General features: G+C 38.1%; 1 protein-coding gene across 1 annotated transcript; it reads left to right on the forward strand.

Moving 5' to 3' along the window:
• Positions 1-543: 543 nt before the first annotated feature.
• On the forward strand, positions 544-3,226 carry LOC149645049 (neurexin 1-like). The gene is made up of 2 exons (XM_089850452.1): positions 544-608; positions 2,682-3,226. Exon 2 carries the CDS (start codon positions 2,741-2,743, stop codon positions 2,999-3,001), a length of 261 nt encoding a protein of 86 aa, XP_089706578.1. The 5' UTR covers positions 544-608; positions 2,682-2,740; the 3' UTR covers positions 3,002-3,226.
• The last annotated feature ends 7,931 nt before the right edge of the window (positions 3,227-11,157 follow it).

The following is an 11,157-nucleotide window of genomic DNA, read 5'->3' on the forward strand; positions in this document are numbered from 1 at the left end:
TCGTGCACTCAACATGGTACTTTCGCATAAACTCTGGTTTCAAATGTCGGGTGTAGAGAGAGTCTGTGTTGTTGTTGAGTACCTTGTTGTCTTAAGAGGGAATAATGATAGGGTATGTGGTCAACAAAGACAGACGCAAAGGAAGATATGGCTTCGAGCAATAAGGACTTTTGGTAACTGTCGAAGCCCTATATCATACTGCGGCCCCTTATTTTGCGCAGTTTCATTTCGAATTTAAGCTTGAAGATTTCCAGTTTCCTCGTACTCGCAAATTAGCATCTTTGATCCCCACCAACGTCGGTTGGGTTCTCGGTTTTTGGTCACCAATCTCTCTTCCCTTATCGGGCCAGCGGTTGTTGGTGGGTGCGGGTTTTTTTAGGCGCGAGTTTAAAGTTATCCCGCCAAGAATACCACCATTTCAAATCCGCAAACAGAGCGCGGTGGGATTTAGCACCAGCACCACCGTTCAAACGTTTTTGGGGATCGTTAGACTACAGTCTTGATTCGTATACTAGATTTGTCCCCGCGTCCATTTCAAACTGAAAGCGATTAAGGATGAAACCGCCAAAACTCCGGAGAAGCCAAAACCAAAAGCGAGACGTTCTATTGTAAGTACCAGAGAGGATTCATCCGAATTTTCTTAATGTTTGAACTTAAGTTTAACAGTATGTTACTTAACCCCAAAATTGTTAAATAACATAATACGAGTCACAAATTTTCTATCTACGCTTATACCAGTTTTGATTTTTGCGGAACTTTCTCTTAAGAAACCATTGATTTGCATGTTAGTTTTGAAACGGTAGTTATTTAGCCTTGTTTTTTATAAGACTAACGCTGGTGTCGTTTTGATATATTCCCGTTTAATTAATCATTATGTATATTTATGTTTTCGACTCAATATGTTTTTGTCTCGCAAATTTGGTTTGTAAATTGATCGCAATGTTAACTATCAATCAGTAGCAAATTGTTTAAATTGTAGTATTTAAATTGCTTCCAATGTTACTAATTATTTTGACTGATTAAAAAAAGGTGCCAAGGTCGACTGATATATATATATATGATTATTAAATATGATCCCTATTTTTCGAGAAAAGTAATTAAATTGAAGTTTTTTAAAAATTTTATAGCAAAAACAAAATCAATTTTGATAGAGTAATTAACGTTTTAGGACTGATTACAATTTGTAAAATGAAAATGTTGCTTTAGTAGGAAACTGATGTGGTAGGTAAAAGATTCGTGTGTTTAAATATTATTACGTATAGGCCTAAATTTAATGTATATACTTGAACTTTGCGTTCAATTATTTTGATCTCTTAACTATTTAAGTATTTTTGTCATGGGTTTATAATTTTGAAATTTATAATTCAGTTCTTGCGTAATTATTTCAAAGTCGCATCTTCGAATTTTTTTTTCATTTTTTTTTGAAAAAGTTACAATTTGTAATAATTTTTAGGCAATATATCTACTATCAGTGATGGTTTTATAACGTTATATTTATCAGTGAAACCTCATGAGAAAGAAAACAAGAATTAATAAAAACCAATCTTTTGTGGAATTAAATTTATGTATAAACCAAAAAAAACCAAAAGGAAAAAGAAGAAAATAAACGTTTCTAACAAAGAAGTTTATTTTTGACATAAACATTGCACAAGATATTTATAATTGTGTATTCATCCGCACTAGCCTCCTCAAGCGTTCTTTAAGTTGAATTTAAGTATGGATTCATAAAAAAATCGAGATATTATAATTGATTTGTTTAATTTAAAATCTTCTTTAAGCGAATTAAAATAATTATTTTAATTTTATATTTCCTATAAAATGAATTAAATTATTTTTATTTAAGTTCTCTATTAAGTTAACAAAACTAATTATTTTAAATATTTATTACATACGAAATGGATTTAATTAATTCTCTTAACTGATGATGCAGTTAATTAAAATATGGAATAATTTGAAATTATTTAGTTGAAACTTTATCCTCCATCGCCATTCGATCTATTTTGCTAATTTACATAAATAATATAACCAGGGATAGATTTAATTTTAGTAGTAGGAATGGAGAACAGAGTAATGGAATGTGGGCGCGCGTCAAAGTCCCGGACCCCCCTTCCACGGGACGGAGAGGGGGGTATGAAGGAAGAGGCGGGTCATGGCGACAGAGGTAAAATGGAGTAACGTATTTTTCGCCGTCCCCGTCAGCAACGTCATCAAAACGTAGTTTAAAACTGAGCCAATAAGATCATTTAAACTTTTCGTTACGTATTGGAGGGAGCCCCCCCCCCTTTTAACTCCAAGATTTATAGGACATTGTCCACTGGAGTGCGCAAAAATAGTGTCGCATCTTCATAGTCAAGTTATCAAAAATTCTGAAAAAATGTATTGGTCAACTGTCCAGTGACCCCCTTTGTTTTTAAAAATTATGGGACATTATAAAATTGTATTGGACAATGTCCAGTGTCTTGCGCTTATTTCCGACCCTAGTAACGATATTACAGCGATAAACCTCTTTTTCGTGAGTATAGTTGATTCCTGAAGTTGTCCGGGCACCGACCACCTCTTTACGGTGTCTTTATTGTTGTTGTTGACGTCACAAAGGCCTGCCGTTTGTGTAGATTTTGTATAGGGGTAGTACAAAGTAGTACGTATTCAAAGTCTAATCATTCTGTTGATGTGTCTTACAGAGAAACCTTCGGCGGAAGCGACATTTCGTGGCTCGGAGTATTTATCATACGATCCTTTGATGAAAGCTCCGATCATCGGTTCGAGCGATCAGGTGTCGTTGTACTTCAAGAGGCGGCAACCGAGCGGCATGTTGTTCTACACGGGCGACAACGAAGATTACATGATGCTCAGTTTGAGAGACGGCGTCATCGTCCTGACCGTCAGGGTCAGCCTCGGTTCCGGCTCCGTCGAGAAGGCCGTCAGACCCGCCAAGGTCCGCTTCGACGACAATCAGTGGCACAAGGTTCTCGTTCAACGAAAAGTTAGAGAGGTAAGATAGTAACACCCCCTGCGGACAAACATTGTTTGTGGAAAAAATAAATACAATTGGGTTTCATAAACGTTAGCTCCGTAGGATTAACATGGTTCAAGAGATACGAGGAAATTATTTGAGTTGATTATAGCATGAGTTTATAAGATACGTTTCAGAAGTACGTCACTTCCTATACTTTGTAATTCTACTGAGAGACTTACAGCTCGAGCTAGTTCGAGAACGACGGAAGCGAGAATTATACAGGAAACTCTTCCCGGTTTTCAGTCAATAAAAAGATTGAAAAACACCCGAGCAAGTAGTATAATAATAATCATAATAATTTGAAATTGGATTGTGTTCCGCATTCCGGGGTTCTAAAGGAAAATGGTCATTTTCGAACGTTGCTGCAGATTTTTGTAAATTTATGTTCAAAAGTTGGATAAAAATCAAGAGTTCAATCATATAGATGGTTGTAACTTGCAAGGTCTCGGTCTAATATTTTAACAATTAAATATTGTCGTACCCGGACATGTATTTCATTGCACCCTATGTAAATCTAAATAGTGACGCAACATTGTCACGTAAGATAGTGTACATATGTCACAGAAAATTGCCCAACCAAAAGTTATCTTTAGAGATGGTTAAAAAATTATTTATTATTAACAAACCCAAAATGAATGCAATCCTCATTATAGCCGTTATTGAAACAATGGAAGTGAAGTTACAGGCATCTTTAGCCGCGCAAAAATTAGCAGCAACTCCCAAGTCCTGAGAAAAGATTTCAAAAACCATCACATTATAAAACTAAATGCTCTAATTATTTGCCTTTTTTAAATCCATGCTGTAACTATGTGTAAACACCCCTAGGCCTAATTATACTTACATTAGCGTGGCTCACTTCATTTGCTGTACTTGAGATGAGCAAGGTCAACTGTAACATTTTGTTATTAAATAATTTCTTGTACAATTTGTTTTTGACTAAGTAAAATAATTAATCTTAGAGTTTATTTTCTTTTTACCAATTTTATTTCATAATCAAATTCAGAGTTAAAATGGATCAGAAATTCATCTTTCTTTCTTTTAGTTTTCAGAAAATAATATGCTCCTGAAGGGATAAAAATCAACTTGACATCATTTTGGAATTTTCAATAGCCAAATTCCACCAATAGCCAGCGTGTAAATCAAATATTCCCATAATTTTCATATATAAAAAACTTGCATTATTGCTGGGGACAATAGATTAATATAAAAATTTATTCTTGTATGATTAACTTACATATCTAAAAAGCGTGACATTTTCCAGCCACTAGTCTTACTTAGTTAATTTACAAATAGCCTCTTTGCCATAAACCGGTACTAGTCCTAAATTTAAATCCAAAAGGCTAATCAGCAATGAATTTCGTGAAAGTCCCAGTTCGAGATTAATTTACTTATTTTATTAATTCATTTGGCTTTACAAAGTATACATCCGACAAATTAAGCAATATTTTGATCCTGGCGGAATTTCATGTTGACCCTTAAACACATACATACTTAGCGAACTTAATTGACCTCGTGTTATACTTCTAAAATTGATTTTCCCATAAAATCCGAGATGAGGAGAAATAAAATTAATGAACATACTATTAAAGAAATATATTAAAATAAAATAAAATGTCACATAATTGGGAATCAATTCGAATCAACACGATCTGCGTTCTCTTTCGTATGCGTCAACACGTGACGCTTCAACGAAGATTTGATGGCGAATCTCTTCAGACACGTGGGACATCGATGAGGCTTTTCGCCGGAATGCGAAACCGAATGACGATAGAGATCTCCCCTTCGAGAAAAAGCTTTGCCACATTCCTGGCATTGAAATGGCTTTATCTTTTCATGCACTCCACGAATGTGCATTTGAAGACGGGCTTCGATGTTGAACACCTTTCCGCAATCTTCGCATTCGAATCCATTTTGACCCTGAAAGATTAATTATAGAAATCCCCGATCAAATATATCAAGGACTCATGGAGTAGCGAGTTCGTTTGCTGACAATTCACTCACGGTGTGGACAAACAAATGGGCTTTCAATCCACCCGCTTGAATGAATTCTTTTCCACAATATTCACATTTATGCGGTCGAACTCCAGTGTGAATTCTCACGTGACGGTTAAGGGTTTCTTTTAGGGAGAAGCTGGCGCCGCAATCGATACAGACGTATGGTTTTTCACCGGTATGTATTCTCCCATGCTTAGTGAGCGCCCCCGTGGAAGGGAAGGCCTTGGAACAAATATCGCATTCGAATGGACGCTCGCCAGTATGAGTGCGTTCGTGAATTTTAAGCAGAGATAGTCCATGGAAATGTTTGGTACAAAAATTGCACTTGTACTTTTTGGGTCTCAGGACTTCCCCAGCATGAGTACGAAGATGTTCGTGAAGATTGTCCTAAAATGTCAACAGAAATTACAATATTTAATTTTATTTAAAAATGAAGAAAGCTAAAAAATATTGTACTTAAATAAAAACATAAACTATAGTGTACAACGTAAATATACTAAACCATAGTAAAAGCACGGAAAATTATCTAAACATTTTTGGTTTAACTAATTAAAACTGCAAGCTACCAAGTAAATTATAATGATAATTATAAGTCAAGTTTCGTTATTCACCATTCCATTTACCCAAAACATCCTTTATCATTTAAAGTAATGTATGCAGCAGAAAACAGTACAATGTTAATTAAGTTAGAGTTTCGCATATTATTTTTGTCAAATCTACTCGTTAAATCACACTTTCTCTGCAGAATAACTGTAGATAATACTGTTACCTTTCGAGTATAAGCTTTGCCACAAACTTGGCACACGTGAGACGGAGGTGGTTGTCCCGAACACAAAGTCATCTTATGACGATCCAAATGATATTTGCGCGAAAATGTTTTCTTGCAAATTCCACACGTCAGGATTTTCTCCATGGGTCCTGTATGAGTAGCAACATGTTCAAGGAGTTCCGCTTCGCTGTTAAATTTGTCTCCGCATGTTGCGCATTCTTTGTTGCCTTCATTCAGTTTCTGAAGGAATAAAAAAAAAACACAAATTTGTTCAAACACACTATATAAAAAACGGTTTAAACTGTCCTCCATACTTCGGGGGAAGCGTAACCATCCTCGCTTTCAAGATTGTCTTCTTTGTCTTTGAGAATGACATCGCAGGTCATTTGATTTTGCCATTGAAAATAAACGAAAGGAGTAGCAGACCAGCAGCGCAGAGAGACCAACTTCAAGTTCGGGTTCGTTTAAGCTGTTAGCTGTTATTTTCGGTTGTGATCATTCTTACCGGCATTAATTTTTTTTATTTAATATTTAGGCTTTTCCATCGGTAGCTTTGAACGTCAGTTGTGCAATACGCCTTTGCTTATGCTTTGGTTGCGGTCGGCTTTATTAATAAGCCTCAACAGAGATAGATTTAATTTTAGAGGTAGGAATAGAGAACGGTTAGCGTCTAATTCAGTCCGACTCAGAGCCCAGTATAGAGCCCCTCCCTCCAACACGTAATAAAAAACTTCAGATTGGCTCACTTAAACTAGGTTTTTATGACGTTGTTGACTGGGACAGTGAAAAATACGTAATTCCTTTTTACCTCTGTCGCTATGACCCGCCTCTTCTTTCATATCCCACCGTCCCGAGGAAGGGGTCCGGGACTTCGACGCGCGCCCATATTACTCTGTTCCCTATTTCTGCTTCTAAAATAAAAATCTTTCAATGGCCTGAGATTTGCGCTAAACGCGGGAGGCTAAAGGAGAACGTTCCTAGCATAGAAGCCATCTCCTCTGAAGTTATTTCTTAATCGAACTTGTCTCTTTGAAGGGATCTCGTGAAGCGCATATGCTATCATGAATGAGATTTTCACTAGGCTGCAATGAGTCGGGCTGAAGACCTAGACGTAATTAATATGAGTTCTAAATATTTTGATATCATCGCCCAAATAAAAATGTTTTCAAACCGCTTCTCCTCTTCAAAAGACGCGAGTTTACTCTTAAAGGGAGCGAGAAGTGGAAATTAAAGTGTTTTTTATCGATTCTTCTACTAATCATGAGACCAGTATGCATAATGAAAAATTCGACGTGGATATAACGTATCTTGTTAGTTGACGTAGGCGCTGCCAGTGTGTATAACCTGGATTGGAATTGTATTGCGATAGAGCGATGACTGTGAACAAAATGTCCGGTCTTGTACGTTGCGCGATGATTAGCAAGCAGCCAATTAGCTGTCTATATGGGATATCCTGCATTCTGTCTTTATCTTCACTAGTGATAGGGCAATCTTTCCTACTTAATACGATTCCATAACTGATCGGTAAGCTAACTGGCTCGTCCGCAACTATACCGTTACCAATGTTCTCTATATACCTCTGTTGAGCTAACTTGACTGAACCATCCTTTTTCAGCTCAAATTGTACCCCGAGTAAGCTGCTAATCGGACCCAACATTTTTTGATCATATTTTTTAGATGACAATTTGAATACCTTGTCTAACATATCATTGTTTACCGCGAGAACAATTAAATCATCTACATAAACTAATCCTACTGCTTTATAGGGTATGTAGTAAATACAAATTGCCCCAATGAATTTCATAAAACCTAATTCTTTAAATGTATTGTCCAAAGTCATGTACCAATGTCTACCACTCTGTTGAAGTCCGTGCAGTGCCTTTATTAGCCGTAAGCAATGCGTTGTCGTACTGCCACGTTCATAGCCCGGAATTTGCTTATGAAGATATCTCGGTCCAATGTACCGTATAAATAAGCATTTTTTACATCCATGTGCGCGTGGACCCAGTTGAGCGTCATAACGAAAATAGCGAAGAATAGTCTTATTAATGAAAAGTTGACCACTGGAGAGAAGGTTTCATCGTAATCAATTCCATCTTGTTGACTAAAACCCTGTGCCACTACTTGGGCCCTGTACCGACTGATTTCGCCTTCGTGATTTCGTTTAATAGCGTACACCCATCTGCACCCTACTATGTTCTTATTCTTGGGTTTATCAGTTAATGCAATCACTTGTCTCTCGTCCAACACCGCCATCTCTTCATCCATAGCCTCTTTCCCTTTGCTTCGTTGCGGCGACGCCAATTCTTCCTGATAAGTCTTTGGGACTTGATACTCTGTAACGTTAGCCTCAAACACTTCTGCAATATCATCATCAGTGATGGTCGATACCAAGGTAGTAGGTGCCTTGTTAGTTGAGAAATCAAACGCTCTTATATCGTAGGGTAGGTCTTGTTCCTTTAGATATTTTTCCAACTCTTATATTGATCGAAACTGGTCTCCCTGTGGATTGTATATATATACGTCCTTGCGCGGTCCTTTCTGCCTTGGTCTTACTTTTCTTTCCCATCCATCTGGTAATTGTGGCTTAGCTTCTTGTAATAGTGGCTCCTCTGGTATCTCCGCTCCCCCTGTCTCGTCTTTCTCTTTCTCCGCTCCCCCTATGGCAACCTCCTTGTCCTCTTTGGTCGCCTCCAGCACTGGGACAATTGGTTTTGGTGGCGTTTGTGGAAGTGGTCTTTCCCCCTTTATCGGTGACGCCGCCGTTACTACTGGTGTTTTCCTTATGTTAATTTCATCTTTGTCATCACTACCGGGATCGGACTCTTCTGGCCAAGCAAATTGAGGTAAATCTTCGTAATCTTCGTTATTATTTGGTTGCTTAATATAGCTCATTCCCAATATATTTTCCTCAACCCTGACGTGTTTCGACTCCTGCACCCTTCTTTCTTTTGGATAGTAAATCCTGTAACCTCTGGTCGTACGGGCATATCCAATCAGAACCCCCAATTCGGCTCTATTATGTAATTTGCTTCTTCGCTTTGGTCCGGGAATATACGAAAACGAGAGGCTGCCTATCTTTCTAAGATGTCTGGCGCTGGGCTTGTGTTCGACCCAAAACTCCACTGGAACCTTGTCACCAAGAAGGACATGTCGAGATCTATTCTTGAGGTATACGGCTGTTAATACTATTTCTGACCATAGATTCATAGGCAATTTTGCTTCTTCTAAAAGTGTACGAGTCGTATTGAGAATAGTCCGATTAATACGTTCTGCGATCCCCTTCATTTTCGGGGAGTAAATGTTCGTGCGTTGATGCCTAATCCCATATGTCTCGCAAAATTGGGTAAAATCCTTGTTACAATACTCTAGCCCATTGTCCGTTCTAATAGATTTTATTTTCTTCCCTGAACGAACTTCCGCTTCTTGCTTGAATAGCTTAAATTTTTGTAGGACTTTATCTTTATGCACCATGGGGTAAATCCAAATATGCCTACTAAAATCATCAATAAAGGACACGTAATACTTGGCACCACCCAAAGACATAACAGGCGCAGGCCCCATACATCCGAAGGGACTAATTCCAATAACTCTTGACTTTGGATGCCTTTAAAGTTCTTGTGCGCTGCTCGGGTGCATTTACTAAGATTGCATGGTATGCATGGTTCTAACGATCTAGTGACTGTTCCCATACCTTCCAACATGTTGTGATTAACCATGTATTTCAAATCATTCTCGTTTATATGTCCTAGTCTTTGATGCCATAAAGTAATCTTTGTAGGTGCCTTCCGTTCACTTGAATGAACCTCTCTCGTGTCCTGACACTTTCACGTCCTTAACAGTGTACAAATTAGCCGCTGATAATGGGGCTACAAAGTGATACCGTCCAAACTGATCGTAAACGACGTATCTTGACTTGTAAACTACCCCTTTATGGCCTGCCTGATCTATCAACCGTCCTGATATTAAGTTCCGCTTCATTCCCGGAGTAAAGAGGACATCCCTTAGAGTTACTAGTGCTCCGTTGTGTCCTCCAATTTGCATCTCTATATTTCCCCTTCCTTCAATTTTCGATTTACCTTCTCCACAGGTTGCTTCTTCTGACGCAGGTGCAAAGGTTGTGAAATATTCTCGACGATGACAAAAATGGTGGGTCGCGGCTGTATCAATGATCCAGTCGTCGGACAGTGTTGAACAAGACGCTGATACGTAGTAATTTGACTTCCACTTGTTTCTTGACTCATACTGAGGTTTTTCATCTCGGCACGATACGCGACATTCGCTGGCGCGATGTCCTGGTCGATTACAATTATAACACCGTAATGGTAGTCCTTGAGGGCGATGATTATGTATTGACTGTTGACTCGGTTGACTTACAACTCTTGATTGAGGTATCTTCTTCTTGGTTTGTGTCGCGAATAAGCTGCCTCTTAACCCCATATAGTCTTCCAATGAAAGTTTGCACTGTTTCATCAGGTTTACAGACCATTGTAAAGAACTCTTCTCTTAATGAACCGATACGGGCCTTGGACTTTGGTTGAAAAATATCCTTGAGGGTCGCCCAGACTTCGTTTGGGGTTGCGCATTCTTCGATCAAATGCTGATTTTCCTCGGTTATGGATAAAGCAAGTAGCTCATGGGCCTTGGCAATCCTTAGTTCGTATAACTCCTTTTCCTCTGTAGTTGCAGTATTCGGTAACGTCTCCGTACCTTCTACGATTTTCCATAGTCCCTTGGCTTTTAAACGCATTTCAGCTTCGAATCTCCAAGTTTTATAATTTTCCGAATCGAGAATAGTTTTTGGTTTATACGGTTTATCACACGCGGCTTCCGCCATCTCAACACTAACCACGCTCTGTTACCACTTGTTAAATGAAAGAGCCTTAGACGCTCTTGGCGGACGAATCATAACAAGCGTGTTTGATAAACAACTCAATTTATTAGGGTTAAGTAAAAACATATTAATTTATAATAGATAACATGACTATAGAGTACCGCGGCTGCACAAGAACTGACTACAAAAATTTACGAGAAATCTAACAATCATTTGACCACCCAGGGTTCTTTTTCTTTACACCCTTATCACTGTTATGTGTTTTGTTTTTTTTGTTTGTGTCAAAGCCTATTATTGGCCTACTATCGCGCCACAATTGTCACATCGCGCAAATTTTTTCAAGTCTCGCGATAAATTTATTCAATCGTTCAGTGTTATTTCCTGGATGTTTCACTATGCAGATTGGTTTTTATAGAATAATCAATATAAAATAACTTTATTTTCCACTTCTCCATCCCTTTAATGAACGTCTGATATGTTTCAAAGTATTGCGCCACAAGACAATCATATATATATACGCATAAAGTGCCATAACATCTAGCA

Source organism: Phalangium opilio, unplaced genomic scaffold (genome assembly GCF_054372755.1).
Source record: "Phalangium opilio isolate 3A_F unplaced genomic scaffold, DU_Popi_V2 ptg000090l_1, whole genome shotgun sequence".
In the NCBI taxonomy this organism is placed as follows: Eukaryota; Metazoa; Arthropoda; class Arachnida; order Opiliones; family Phalangiidae; genus Phalangium; species Phalangium opilio.

What these genes read in the sequence shown, in the direction of transcription:
- LOC149645049 (XM_089850452.1), top strand. Translation starts at nt 2,741, where the DNA reads ATGAAAGCTCCGATCATCGGTTCGAGCGATCAGGTGTCGTTGTACTTC.